At 32.6% G+C, this 14,489-nt stretch overlaps 3 protein-coding genes across 3 annotated transcripts; 1 reads left to right on the plus strand and 2 right to left on the minus strand.

Annotated features, from left to right (window-relative positions):
- The first annotated feature begins 848 nt into the window (after positions 1-848).
- LOC107424959 (probable prolyl 4-hydroxylase 9) lies at positions 849-4,593 on the plus strand. Its single transcript, XM_016034869.4, has 8 exons — positions 849-1,302; positions 1,425-1,547; positions 1,846-2,003; positions 2,571-2,673; positions 2,890-2,985; positions 3,384-3,449; positions 3,559-3,678; positions 4,342-4,593. Exons 1-8 carry the CDS (start codon positions 1,147-1,149, stop codon positions 4,426-4,428), a joined length of 909 nt encoding a protein of 302 aa, XP_015890355.1. The 5' UTR covers positions 849-1,146; the 3' UTR covers positions 4,429-4,593.
- LOC107424958 (uncharacterized) lies at positions 4,446-9,203 on the minus strand. The gene is made up of 9 exons (XM_016034868.4): positions 8,651-9,203; positions 8,272-8,416; positions 7,407-7,575; positions 6,975-7,233; positions 6,248-6,336; positions 5,759-5,941; positions 5,580-5,665; positions 5,372-5,456; positions 4,446-5,030 (listed from the first exon to the last, which is right to left on the minus strand). The coding sequence occupies exons 1-9, from the start codon at positions 8,853-8,855 to the stop codon at positions 4,896-4,898; spliced, it is 1,356 nt and encodes a 451-aa protein (XP_015890354.2). The 5' UTR covers positions 8,856-9,203; the 3' UTR covers positions 4,446-4,895.
- A 1,032-nt stretch (positions 9,204-10,235) lies between these two features.
- Positions 10,236-12,956, minus strand: LOC107424938 (acyl-CoA-binding domain-containing protein 3). Its single transcript, XM_016034838.3, has 5 exons — positions 11,936-12,956; positions 11,174-11,285; positions 11,003-11,087; positions 10,815-10,879; positions 10,236-10,441 (listed from the first exon to the last, which is right to left on the minus strand). The coding sequence occupies exons 1-4, from the start codon at positions 12,763-12,765 to the stop codon at positions 10,863-10,865; spliced, it is 1,044 nt and encodes a 347-aa protein (XP_015890324.2). The 5' UTR covers positions 12,766-12,956; the 3' UTR covers positions 10,236-10,441; positions 10,815-10,862.
- Between the last annotated feature and the right edge of the window lie 1,533 nt (positions 12,957-14,489).

Raw genomic sequence — 14,489 nt, forward strand, 5'->3', positions numbered from 1 at the left:
TGGATTATTCGAAAGCTTAAATTAAAAAAAAAATTTATGGCTTTAAAAATATATTTATCATCTCTAAATCTTTATTATAGGATACATTTTGAAAAAATAGAATTTTAATATATTATTGAAGATTATTAATTGATTTTTAAAGGTAAATGTTAATGTGATTGAAAAAATTAATAAAAAAATTAATATTAAAACCATTAATCCTTGTTGATATGGGATGAACTGTATGTACTAATTATTAGTTTAAGTATTAGATTAACATAGATATTAAAATTTAATAAATATGATAGGATTCTACATCTACCAAAAAAAAAAAGAACAATTCTAAATTTGATAATAAATCTACATACAATTCTAAATTTGATAATAATTCTACATCTACCAAAAAAAAAAAAAAAGGAAAGAAAAGAAAAAGAATAATAACAAAAAGAAAATTATGTTGCCTATTTATTCCTTTTTCTTTCCATGGAAATAGTTTTTTATTATTTATTTTAACATATTCATGGAAACGTGCTTGTACATACAGACTAAAAAATTTATTTCAATTTATGACTGAAATAAGAAAATTCGTAAGCCAACGAATCAATCAATGGACCCCCATAATTTTGCATCTGGCAGAACCGTACAGATTGAAGAGTGATGCCAAGAAAAAATCACAGCTTGGTCTGTTAAAAAAACGAAACAATCATTATAATTATTGATTTCTGTGGGCTACTTGTCCTACGGGGCAAATGCAGGGAGGGTAATTTGGTAATTACGCCAAACCGCACTTTAAATAAAAAACAAAGGAAACAGCTCCCCCAAAAAAAAAAAAAAAGAGAATAATATACCTATCCCATCCAATCCCAGCCCATTGGATTCTCTCAACTTTCATAATCAGATCCTCAAAATCATTAATTCAATCTTTTTTGTTTTTTTTGTTTTTTTTTTTTTCCAACGGATCAAAAAAAGCTTTTACTCCCGCCCGTGCAGACACTCAATGATAATAAGAGGGAACGAATCTCCACCTTGGTTGACCACTGATTGACCGCGAAACACCACCATTTTGGGCACCCACCTCTGTCCTTTGCTAAAACCGCTACACCACCCCTATTAAAATTACAACTACTGGTGTACTAATTCTCCAATAAATACGGTGGATTAGCTGGCATGTGGTATTCGACGGTTTATGGTCGGGAAGCCATGAGAGGCAAGAGCGTGAAGCCCCATTGGACCTTGAAGACCAAGCTAGGGTTACCTTCCGTCTTCCTTCTCTGCGCTTTCTTCTTCCTTGCTGGTTTGTTCGCCTCCACTTTCGTCGTACAGGTCCATATCTCATACTTTCGTTGTCGGAAATTCTTTTTCTTCAGCTTTTTCTTTTTTTAATATGTATATATTTTTTTTATTGAATATATATATATATATATACTTGTTGTTTCACATTTCAGGATGTGTATGGTGGTGGTAGAGGGAGAGCGAGATTGCTGGAGTCGACGAACTACGAGAACGAGTACGAGTTGTTGCCGAACGGAGAGACTGGAGATGATTCTATAACCACTATTCCCTTTCAGGTTGTTTTCATTTTTTTTTTTTTCCCATAATTAAGCAGTGATTTCTCTTTTTGTCTCAATTACGTGATGTTCTATGATTTTAAAGCGACTTTCCAGTAGTATCATGTTTTGTTATTAAGGTATTGTAGAGAATGGTATAGCCTAATTAGGCAAATGAACTGTGTATTAATCTGTGTTTGAAGGGAATTTGTGTGATTAGAAATGGAGTTAAATTAAGTTATTAAATGGTTGATTCTGAGTTTTTGTCAATGTGAACCAAATTCTTGAACTTTTGGTTTTCTTTTATCTGTTGGTGTAGGTTTTGAGCTGGAATCCTCGGGCGCTATATTTTCCTAATTTTGCAACAGCAGAACAATGTGATAGCATAATCAGTATCGCAGAGCCAAGGCTTAGACCGTCCACTTTGGCTCTGCGAAAAGGAGAGACAGTCGAAAATACTAAAGGAATTCGGACAAGGTAAGCTACCTATCATTTATTCTCAGTCCGTTAGATTTTGGTTAGACTGAAGTTCTCTGTAAGTAAAATTGATTTTTAGGTTTTGTCCTGAAGGATTGTTGGTTTTTCCTTTTTTTCCCATAAGGAACTGATTTTGGATGCAGTTCCTCTGACATTAAGAATATGCTTAATTGTGATGACACGAACAATACAAATTTCTGTATTGAATTTTACCCCATGTCCCAATAGTTGGTTCATATCTTCCTTCTTCTCCGATATTGGAATCTGAAACTTCAAGAGAAATTTTATATTGTTTTTGGAACTGGATTTAACAATCCCTTATTGTAAATTACATCATATCGGTTAAACTTAATAGTTATCCACATTTTGAGGAATGCAACATGATATGGGTGTAGACAAAAGGTTGAAACCGATTGTTGATAAACAACTAAGCATCTTATGGTTATTATATCTCCATGTGAATAAGCTGCAATTATTTTTCAATAATAATAGTTATAGATGCGCTGAACCAAGCTTTTCCCATATGGTTGGATGTTACTTTTTAGCTGACCCCATCTTGTCAAACAGTTCTGGTGTGTTTATTAGTGCTTCTGAAGACAAAACTGGGATTTTGGATGTGATTGAGGAAAAGATTGCAAGAGTGACAATGCTTCCCAGGATGCATGGGGAGGTAATATTTATTGAATAATTCATAATTTTGCCCATTTTCTGCTAAATATTTGTCATCTCTCGATTAATTTTGGTTTCTTTAAATTTCCCAAAATCTTTATGTTCTTTTTTGCTTGTACAAACTACTGTATTTAATAAAGTGTTTGTTGTTTGTTGAATTAGTTAACCTTTAATTTCAGGGAAATTCTAAACTTGTCTGAGATTCATCATGTTTCAGGCTTTTAATGTCTTGCGCTATGAGGTTGGACAGAGGTATAATTCTCATTATGACGCCTTCAATCCTGCTGAATATGGTCCACAAAAGAGCCAAAGGGTACATCTTAAGCATACAATAGTTGTTTTTCTTTAGTCATTAATTGTAAACTAATGAAGGACTTTATAGTTTGTGGATCTCTCCTGTGCAGTAGGGCACACACTTCACATATGTGCAGTGGCAATGAATTTGCTTGCTAAATATTATTTTCCCACTTAGTGATCTCTTTTATCAATTCTTACAATATCTAGAATTGCATATATGAACCAAATACATTTTATACTTGCCGTGAAAGTTAAGTTGCAAAATTTTAGAACTATTTAAACATATTAATAAAACAATATTCCAGCATGGAATTTGCTTCATTTTAGATTGAAAAGCATGATGTAACAGGTTGTATGTTAACTGGATTGGAACATTTATCGCTGAAATATTGGTCTTGTTTTGACTTAATACAGGTTGCTTCTTTCTTATTGTATCTTTCCGATGTGCAAGAAGGTGGAGAAACCATGTTCCCATTTGAGGTAATTTCAAGATCTAAATTTCTTTTATTGTTTCTATTCTAATTTTCCTTTAGGGGTTTGTCATTTTCTAGAAAAAGTAGTAGCAGTAATCCTGTTCTTTGATCTGCAGAATGGCTTTAACATGGATGGGAGCTATGATTTCAAAGAATGCACTGGTTTGAAAGTGAAGCCACGCAAAGGTGATGGACTTCTGTTTTATTCATTGCTGCCAAATGGTACAATTGATGTGGTTAGTCTCATTTCTCTTGAACATACATGTTTATCTTAGCAATTAGGAGTAAACCACTCCTGTCTCGGGACAGTGAAGCTATTTTCTGCGCTCAATTACATGCCAGTTATTTTTGTTCTCGTCAACCTTGCTGGTGTAATCATCAGTCAATCTTAGCACAAAACTAATCCATTTTACACATAACCGACATTTAAGCCTCGTTATCAAACATGTTCATTTTTCGTTTTTTGATTTTATTCTTTTTCTTTTAAATTATATGTAGTTTGTTTACTTAAATGAATTGTTAATATTTGTTGATGGTAGTTAACATCTCCATTAATTATAAATGTAAAAAGGGGAAGAAAAAAAAAAACATAAATAGAAAATCAAACATTACTTACAATTTTTTTTTTTCTCTTCACTTTTGTAGTTAATTGATATACCTAACAAATTTTAACCAAATTAAAGTTGACAAACTATTATAATAAACAAACTATATACAATTTAAAAGAATAAAAAAGGAACAGAAAAAAGATAAAAATTGAAAAATGAACCTTACTGACCCACAAACTTTTCACTAAAAGTTCCATCAACTTGATTTTTTTTACATCCATCATTCTGTGAGTTGTCATTGATGTCTTTTTAATTTTTCTAATTGTGATGTTTGGTTGATCACCTTTACAGACGTCAATCCATGGGAGCTGTCCTGTAATCAAAGGGAAAAAATGGGTGGCAACAAAGTGGATCAGAGATCAAGAACAAGACGATTAAAGAGTTTATACATGATGAATAATTAATGCCAATAAATATATATCTAAAATAACCATTTGGCATCCCATTTTGTCTCTTGGAGCTATTTAATTATTGTAACATTGGATTTTCCATCTCTATTCAATACAAAAAATAAAAGATTAAAAAAAAAAAACAAAAAAAAAAGGTTACTATCGCTCTGATCTCTCTCGTTTTTCTTTTGGGGTGTGCTGGGGAGCTTACAACGAAGAAAATGAAGTGCTGATATAGATGCTCTTCCAATCATGGTGCACTGAAGATCACGTGCTGCTAGTAAATTTATTTTAGCAGCAGCATCTGATTGCCACCGCTTGTTCATCCTCATCTGTTTAATTATTCTTTTGTTTTTGTTTTCATGTCCCTCAGTTGGAAAAGGGCACTTGATTTTGTAAAACTTGTCGTTTCCATCAATCATGCATCAAATTTGTTAACAGACGTCCAGAATTCAATTACAGCTTGTGCCAGTTTTGATAAGGTTGCTTTCCCCACCGTTTTAAAACATGCATGCCACCGGCTGCTGAAAATAGCCCAAGAGCAGCTATTGCCATAATTGTTGAATTCCCAATGTTTCGATAATACCCTCCCTGCAACAATAACATGCTAGCAATTAAAGTCTATATTACTAGCACATAACAACAGAAACAAACATAAATGCTCAAAACAAGTAACTTTGCTCCAACTTTTGTAGGTCAATCAGATGTTCACTGGCTATGGATTAGCCTGGGGTATTCAATTAAGATCAATTTGGATAAAGAAATTTTATTAGTGAGATCAATAAAAAATTCAAAAAGAAAAAAAACTTTTAGCTGTTAAATCATGCAGTTCTCTGTTCATGATGGCCATTATCACCCCAGTGGGTGGAGGGAGTTTTATTTCTAGATCTTCTGTGTTCAAGTAAGAAAAATGTAAGAAAAAGTAGACGCACTTGCAACAGAAAAAGCAGCATAGCTGCATTTGCAGGAGCTTGAGAAAGGGTGATAATCCCTCCACGCAACTCATTTGGCACATACCTGAGAACACCAAGCAGAAAACAGGAAAATCAAATTAAAATCCATATTATAATGAAATTTCAAAGTAAAATTGAATTAATGAAGCTTTTTTTCTTGAGGCAAAAGAAAGGTAGTCTAACATACATTGTCCTCAATCTGGCAAGTGATGGCAAAATCAGGCCAATGCAAGCATGGTACAAGCAAAATAGTGTAACTAGAAATCCAATTTCCTGTAAATTAATCATGAACAAAAAGTTTTAAGCTTCAGAAAGACTTGAAGCAGAACAGATAATTTTATTTACTTAGACCACAGACAACATTACCTGATAATCATAAGCTATAATTGACATTACAAGCCCCAGTACAATAAATGCATATGCTAAACACTCCTCCGTTCTAAGTGATGATAGTCCGCCAATAAGCCATGGAAATACCGTGCTTCCTAGCATTCTGGAGCCCATCAAACACGGATATATCAAGCCTAGGTGCACTTCTCGTCCATCAGCCTAAAACCATTCATATGTAAGATACAAAAACAGAACTTGAAGCTTCAGTATTTACATATATCTAATAATCCAAAAGGTGTAACCTCCACCTTTCAGGATGCAACATTTTATGAAAAAAAATAATATAAAAGTCTCTTTCCACATGTAACTGATGGACTTGACCAACTCTCTATTGCTTCATTGGTTGGATTTATAAACAAGGCCAAGAAAAAATGTTCTGTATCATAAAATTTATGGCTTTCAAATTCTAAAACAAGTTCTCCTAATCCTCTATTAGTAATTAGATTTGAAATCTCAATATCATACCACCAATGTTGGGGCCCAAAGAATCCAGAAAACAGCAATGGAGAAGTGAAGACAAGCTTGTGCCCATGCTAACAGCCATATCCTTTTATCTGCCAATCACCAGAAAAAATTTACCAATAATATTTCAATGAGCATTTCAAGGTTGATAAATTTGAGGTCTTTTTACAAAAAAGTTCACACCCACTTACAGCATTAACTATGAAGGCACAATGAAAAAAGATCGGCTTCGTCATCATAAAATAGCATATCATTTATCTATTGTCAATCCCCTCAACCACAAAGATACACATGCAAAACCACAGTTAAACGCAAAAGCACAGCTTGAATACAGATACTAAATGTTGAAAAGTGTCCATCTTCTCTTTCAAAGCCAATGGCATTTTAACCATATAAACCAATACAAATATGATGAAGAATGGTTTTCATAAAGGGATTGATGAATTTAACAACAAGCAAGCAGACAGGAGCAGTAAACGAAAGGGCAAGGGATATCAAAATAAAAGCAAATAAAACATAGGTCCTCAACAATAAATTTTTATTCAATATTCTGTATCCCATTTAACTTCTATCATTCTATGGACCTTTAGACATTAGTTGTGCAACTAGAGTATCAGTCAAGCTTACTTAATGATTAATTAAATATCAAACAGATAGCATTCAAGCAATTTAGCTTATGTGAAAAGAAAAAAAGGGGACGAAATTTAAATAAAAAGCATGGGAATCTTACCACCAAAAATATATGCATAGCAAGACATCTTATACTCATTAAAAGTTGTTGTTTGAGGGATTTCCATCCATCCTCTACCAACAAAAATGATGCCTACTATTGCAATTAAGACAGCTGCCGAGGAAGGAGACAAAATGTTTTTCTCCATATTATCGCCAATGAGCCAATTAGAAAGCATCTGGCCCCCAATTAGAGAGCAAGACTCGAAGAAAATCATTAACCAAAATGTGTCGTTTAAAGTATCTTGCCTGTACCCTTGCTGCATAGATAAACATGTAAACACCATATTAAATAGCAAATGCAGTCTATATCTGAGACAAGAAAGTGGAACTAACTACTCCATTAGGGTTCTGAAAAACATAAAGAAGGCTACCCAGACTTAATACACTGCCTGGTGAAAACTGGAAATGAAGAATTATATCCCATCCAAACCTTTTCATGTTGAAGTACCATCCATGTCTCAAAACTGGATGAAAATATGGAAGCTGAAAGAGATAAACAGATACTAGCCACCATAATACTCGGATGTGCAAAAAATCTCTTCCACAAGCCGATGAAGAGGTGTAGGATACAAAAGAGCAAACAAACTTTCTTATGACCTCTACAAAACACAGAATAAAAAAAATTCTTTAGGTCACTACATCTGTTCCATAAATTATAAAATGGTAGATAAAACATTCATTGCAAAAGCATGAGATCAGAGCATAAATTACTACAGACTCAGAAGCACATAAGTAAAACAGTTTCTTAAATCTAAGGGAAAAAAAATGTTAAGCATATAGTTTCTTTTCTCATTTTAAATCATTGAATTATAATAACTTTCTGAGACTTCTAAAGTTAGATAAGATATACACAAACAACTGTCGATTGACATAAGCAGACCAAAAGTTCACAGCTGTGCTAGCTGTGGTAGACAAATGGAGTGCAATTACACCAAAACTCTCCCTTAAAATTTCATATTATAAAATTCAGTAAATTTCCAAATCTTAATGAATTTAAGATGTAATCCCATAATTCATGCACATCGTCCCTAAGGCTACCTATTTACTATAACAGATTACAGATATTGTTCTTTTCTAAAATCGATATTTGCATCATCAACAGATTTTCAAACCTTTAGCCTACACTTTCCCAACATAATGCTGAATTGCAAATAAAAATTACAATTTTCGACAATTCAGAAATCCATATTTTATGAATTAAGTTTGTCTCTAATTCTATAATTGACTACTAAAAAATGAAATAAACAAGATTAACTTGATCAAAGTAATAGACGCAAGCAGATGAGAAAACTTACATAAAATCAGAAAGTGGACCTAAAAAAGTACCAGCGAATAGAGCAGCTGCATATCCAACACAAAGATAATCTACCATCTGCTCTTTGCTTATACCATAGTATGCTAACTCAAACTCACCGAACACCGACCACAGTCCTCCCATGACTGACAGAAAATATTCATACATCACTTATCCGAATTCACATGGCAAATTACCGAAACTTCACCATTTCTTTTTTTTCCTCTATGGTTGCTTAGAAAATGTAAGAAAATTGAAAGATGCATAAAAATAAATAAATAAATAAGGCTTTACATGCTCAAGCTGAAAATTCTGTTTCGGTCGTTCACTTTTCCTACATTTTCTCGGCAACCAAATAGAAAGGAGGAAATTTTACAGACCTGAAGCAAGAGAGTAGATGAGAAGAAAGTTCCTCTGGAAACGAAGAAAGGAAGGGGATGAGATTCCATGGTCGAAGACATTGGGAGTTTTGGTTGTGCTGGAGGCATAAGGGCATACAATGATCGATAAGAGACACGCCACTGTTATAAATACGTATATCCATGGATTTGGTTCCCAAACGGAGCTCTCAATCACCACCGCCATTGATTTTTTCTTCCTTTTGGTCTGAAAATAAGGATTTCGAAGAAAATTAATAAGGATTGGATCTCAGATAAAGCCCTAGATCACCAGCCATTGATGCTAGGATTGCTAGAACAATGAGAAAACGGGTTCGGCTTTCGGATCTCAGAGTGGTGGAGCGGATTGACGACGGAATTCGGTCCGGCCAGCGTAATCAAAACCGTAAAAGCAACTGCCAACTGCAAAGCAGGCTCAGGTATCAAAGAGGTAAGCTCCTCAACGACGCCGTTTTTTTATTTTTTTTTCCTTATCAAACGAGTTTCTTGATCTCCCAACGTTTTGGTTTAACGCTTAAGAAAGGGAAAATATTCTTCAAAAAACAAAAGGCAAAAATAAAATAAAATAAAATAATAATATATATTTTTTCCTTCATTCTATATATGTCATATTATCTTTAATTTGTCGTTTAAATGAAAAATATTTGTCATATTATGTCACGTAGCACTTTTGTTAGTAAACCTGAAATTAATAAAAAATTGGCATATTATGTCACGTAGCATTATTGCCTTTCCATTTCAGTCTAACAAAATGAAAATCGTCACAAAAAATTCATTTTGTTGGGTCATAAATAATAATTATTATTATTAGCTCACAAACAATAATTAATCGTCACAAAAAATTCATTTTGTTGGGTCATAAATAATAATAATAATAATTAGCTCACAAACAATAATTAATATGAAAATATGTCTCTTTCAATTAAAAAGAAAGAGAAGAAAAATTCTCTTTCTAAATTTTATTACCAACCCAGCTTCACAACAGAACTACATTGTCTATATATATATATATATATATATATAATCTATTTATGATGTGGACGATTTTTATACGGATCATAGTATTAGTAACAGTTTTTTATAATATTAGTGATGATTTTCTAAAAAATCATCGTTAATACTATGAAAAACTATCACTAATACTGCAGTTCTCATGCAGACAGTCCTCATCATAGAATTTATATATATATATATATATATAAATGTATAGAAACGTCCTCGTCATAGAATTTATATATATATATATATATATATATATGTAAATGTATGGAAAGTAAACAGGCAAAAAATAAAATACTCAACGGTGGGTGGGACTTTATGTCCCGGACTTACCAGCCAAAACAATATTTTTATTTTTTATTTTTTATTCTTGAATGCGATACAGATATGAAAATAATTATATACACACCGACATTTCTTGTTCTCTACCTATTCTAATTATATAGACTGATAGACATTTATATATATATATATATATATTTTAATCCAATTTTATGAATCATCATAATATATACTTTTTTTTTTTTTTTTTTTGGCTGGTGAGGGTTGATTCATAATACAATGTTGATTTTCAATAAAATAAAGTATATTTAAAACACGAACCAATTGCATCCTAAATTTAATTTACAGTGACTCTAAGAAACCGGAACAAGAGGGATCACAACTAATGCAATGAACACTTGGCTAGGTTATTTTTATGGAGCTAAATGCCAACAAGCCTTGAGAGTGCTCGTCCTTTGGCAAATCAGGAACTCTGCAGCTTTTCCATTTGTCCTGAAATGGAAAGAAAAACAAGTTAGAGAAAAAAACCAGGATTTTAAGCTTTGTTATATGGGAAATAACAATCAAAAGTGAGTCTGACTGATATTTGCATATTATTTGGTTAGGACATCTATTAAGAACTCGTTCGATAATATAATACACTAAAAATAGACAAAATTCAATGAACATTTGAGCCAACCATTAAATTTATCTTGTGAATCGAATTTCAGTTTAATTACTTTTCCTTATGTTAATTCTGCGTAAGTAAGAAAGCAGTGCAGGTATTGAAAACAATGACATGGATTTTACTAGTAATTTTTTCTATATTGATTCAACATAAAGAAAATGTACCCAAAATTCTCCGGACAACAACTACCAAACTTACCAAACAAATTCTGACTCTTGTTCACAGCATGCCTTTAAGAATAAGGCTTTAGTTCTTCAAGTTTTCTACAAAAGTAGTAGAAAGAAATTGGATGCGTAAGAAGTAAGCAAGTAAACAAAGTGAGAAGCTGCATATCTTCTAAACCATGCACCATCTGTCCTAACAACAGAGATTTAAAACTAACATACCTTCCACTTCAATTTCTGGTTGGTTTTGTATCACAGTCTTCAGAAAAGAAGCTACCTTTCCTGATGCTTCACCTTTCGGAAAAACCTGCTTACCATGTAATTCCTACATCAACAAAATATCCAAGCACGAAGATAGAAAGATCACAATTGCCTTGTAAAGGAAATGCTTACACCAAATTCATTTTGCTCTGGCGTCCACTCAGGAATCTTTCTTGAAAGAAGTAAGACGTAGAGCTCCATAGCCGTTTCTCGACTCATTTCTCCAAGCTCTTGCCATGCATTCCTTTCAAAATTTAAAAGTTTCTCCCATCAATTAAATCAAGCACAACTCTTTCATTACAAAAAGAATCAAGCTAATACTATGTTTATTTCACTTGCATTGATACTTTTGAGATTGAATTCTGTGTTATTATATACTTTATCCTTGGACCTTAGCACTCATGCTTAAAATTATCCATCCCAAGTCCCTGCTTGCTCTGTCTCCATCTAATATGACACCAAAGTTTTGAAGATTACTGATAGAAACTCAACAGAGTAAGAATATTAAGATAGGTTGCGCCTCAGTGATGCAGATAAGAGACTGAAAACGGTTTGTTTTGGACTCATAATAAGGAGAGAGGGGAAAAAAAAAAAAAAAAAAATCTTTATCGCTACCATTAATGTTACAACCTACTGTACTAAAAGATTATGAATTCCAGATTTTACCTAATCATTTGATTGCCATGGGAGATAATAAATGTTTAATCCCCATCAAAAAGACTACTTTGAGAGACGGAACAAAGGTATCAATGGACACGAAACTACCCTTATACATAGCAATAACCAGAAGAACAAAATCAATTACCATACCAACAATCATTATATATACATACATATATACATATATATATATATATACATACTATAGAACAAAAAGAAGAAGTTAACTACTACCACTTTGCTCGTGCAGAGACTTTCAATGCCATTGGTTGGGGCTCCAAGCAAGGCCCTTGTGTGGCAATCATATGAAGCCCATGTAACTTCATCTTTAGTTCATTATTAAGAACAGAAATTTTATCAGCATTACTCTTAGACCCAACAAACGCCACCGCAGCACCAAAAAGCCTCTCCAATTCAGTTCTTTCTATCCCTTCCCAATCATCCTCATCATCAAGCAACCCCACTTTTACATCATCAACTTCTCGATTGTTTTTAGCTCCATCGATTTCTACTTGATCTTCTTTATCGTCACCGCACTTTGTAACCTCAATATCTTTGCTTTCACACTTACCCACTTGATCCTTTATCAAATCCACCTCATGCTCTTCCAAATTATCCCTCTCAGAACTTTCATCAACCGACTTGTTTACAAAGTAGTGGCTTTCTTTTTCAGTAAGTTTCTCTGTCAAAGAACCAACCGGAACTTCTAGGGAAACTTCATCCTCGTGATCACTCTTCGAACCTTCATACAATCCCGAATATCCACAGATTTCATCTGCAATTTCTTTCCTTTCATCTGCAATTTCTTCAACGGTGAATTCTTCCGGTTCTGATTCACCTTTGAATTCATCAACTTCCACAATTTTCCCAACAAACCCAACTCGCCTTTCACTAACCAAATCGCGAAAACCCGATTCGACTTCGGATTCGAACTCAAAAACACCAACTTTTCTGTTAACATCCTCGGCATCGTTGGTTGGTACCGCCGACGCGAGCCTAAAGATGACGTAAAAGAGCCCAACAGCAAAAGCAATGGTGAGAAAAAACTCAGCGAAAAACTCCATGGTTTTGGATTAGATAGATGGTGGCAAAAGTTTGTTTGTAATCTATGAAATACGAGAATGATGATGATGACGACGACGAAGAAAGAGAGATAAACAGAGAGCGCAGAGAGGATTTTGCAGAGCAGAGCAAAGTATATTCTGCTTCTGCTCTTACTATTTAGGTGTCGGTCCCATTATGCTGGCAAGTGTTTATAAAGCCAAAATTTATCAAAAAAAAGTGTTTATAAAGCCAAAGTTATATTGGAAAAAGACTCTTTCACTGACCAGTAATTTCGGTGACAAAAATAGTTTTAGATCTACATGAATTGTTTCATGACTTAATCATGTTTATTATATCTTAAAATAAATAAAATTACGTTAAAAATATATATATATATATATATATTCCACCAATTATGGTTCAATTTTTGTTGTTTTTGGGCATTGTTGTGATTCACGAAAGCCTCATATAATATAAAATAATGCCAACGTTAAACGGAGAAAAATATTAATTTTTAAACGATATGGGAAAATAGGTTTGCTCTTAGTCGTGCATGTTAAAAAAAATAAAAAATAAAAAACAAAAACCCTTTTATGAATGTCATATGTTGTTTACGTTATCTTCTAAGAAATTGCTTTTATTAATAGGCTAAAAGAAGCTCCATAGGCAATATAATAAGAAATTTGCCGCGAAGCAAATGTAATCATAGAATATTATGGTTTTAAACAAATAATTTGATTATTCGATAAAATCTAATGCTATCTGTTTGATAGTAGCAAGCATATGGAGGTTGTATTATACGGTCAAAAATCCATTCCTATATGTACAGATTTATATTTGGAGAGAATAGTCTGGTTTTGGTAACAATAATGCACGTTTTTCCTTTTATTAATTTTTTTTTTTTTTTTTTGGTGATAGGTTACAATAATACACTTATTTATTGGACATGTTACAGTATAGGAATAAGATTCTTGATCAATTAATTTGCGTGTAAAACAACTAATGAATAACAAAATTCAATATGAGTTTGACTCATTTACATTGCGTATATTTTTTCCCGGTAAAAAACAATTATCAATGATTAAAAAAAAATGTTTAATTCTCAGTTAATTCCAATACGCATGTATATATAGTACAATAATTAATGCTGTCCTCATACGTGTAGCAGTAAAGATAAACTCAATACGTTACCAAATGGATGCGGCGCATGATAGATTGATTTTATTTGAAGATTGCCTTCTGAGAAAAAAATATAAATAAATAAATTAGAAAAATACATAAAATAAAATAAAAGATAATATATGAAGGCTGGCTGACAATTAGAATGAAGTGTGCCATGTGGTGGACATCTTTGTTATATGTACTTGAATGCCTAACAAATTCATAGGAATACTAATTGCAATATTCACTAGGCTCAAATTATTTTTTCATTGTCATATGGATAAGCATCATTTTCTCAAAACTTTAATAATAAGATATTGGACCCAATTTCAAAGAGCAATAGCAGAGGATACTAATTTGTATAAATGACATCCAATAAATATAAAAATAAATTGTGAGAAATAATTTTGCTATTGAAAATTTCATAAACAAATTAGATTTGTATTGGTAGATTTAATTAAGTGAAAAATTTATTCAAAATATATTTTTAAATTTTAAATCCGATTAAATTTCCTCACCTTTTTAGTATAAAGTATGTTATAATTCCTGATAAAAATTAGTTAACTCTTATTTACAGTGGCCT

The sequence above is a fragment of the Ziziphus jujuba genome, chromosome 7, assembly GCF_031755915.1.
Source record: "Ziziphus jujuba cultivar Dongzao chromosome 7, ASM3175591v1".
NCBI classification, from domain to species: domain Eukaryota; kingdom Viridiplantae; phylum Streptophyta; class Magnoliopsida; order Rosales; family Rhamnaceae; genus Ziziphus; species Ziziphus jujuba.

Bases quoted from the DNA above. Each gene is read 5' to 3' on its own strand.
- LOC107424959 (XM_016034869.4), top strand. From the start codon at position 1,147: ATGTGGTATTCGACGGTTTATGGTCGGGAAGCCATGAGAGGCAAGAGC. The intron at 1,303-1,424 runs GTCCATATCTCA...TTCACATTTCAG, and splicing joins CCTCCACTTTCGTCGTACAG to GATGTGTATGGTGGTGGTAG. The intron at 3,679-4,341 runs GTTAGTCTCATT...TCACCTTTACAG, and splicing joins CAAATGGTACAATTGATGTG to ACGTCAATCCATGGGAGCTG.
- LOC107424958 (XM_016034868.4), bottom strand. From the start codon at position 8,855: ATGGCGGTGGTGATTGAGAGCTCCGTTTGGGAACCAAATCCATGGATA. The intron at 7,234-7,406 runs GTTTGGATGGGA...TTATCTATGCAG, and splicing joins TGGTACTTCAACATGAAAAG to CAAGGGTACAGGCAAGATAC. The intron at 5,942-6,247 runs GTATGATATTGA...GAATGGTTTTAG, and splicing joins TTTGGGCCCCAACATTGGTG to GCTGATGGACGAGAAGTGCA.
- LOC107424938 (XM_016034838.3), bottom strand. From the start codon at position 12,765: ATGGAGTTTTTCGCTGAGTTTTTTCTCACCATTGCTTTTGCTGTTGGG. The intron at 11,286-11,935 runs GTAGTAGTTAAC...AAATTTTGAAAG, and splicing joins GTCTCTGCACGAGCAAAGTG to GAATGCATGGCAAGAGCTTG. The intron at 11,088-11,173 runs GTAAGCATTTCC...CATGGTAAGCAG, and splicing joins CAGAGCAAAATGAATTTGGT to GTTTTTCCGAAAGGTGAAGC.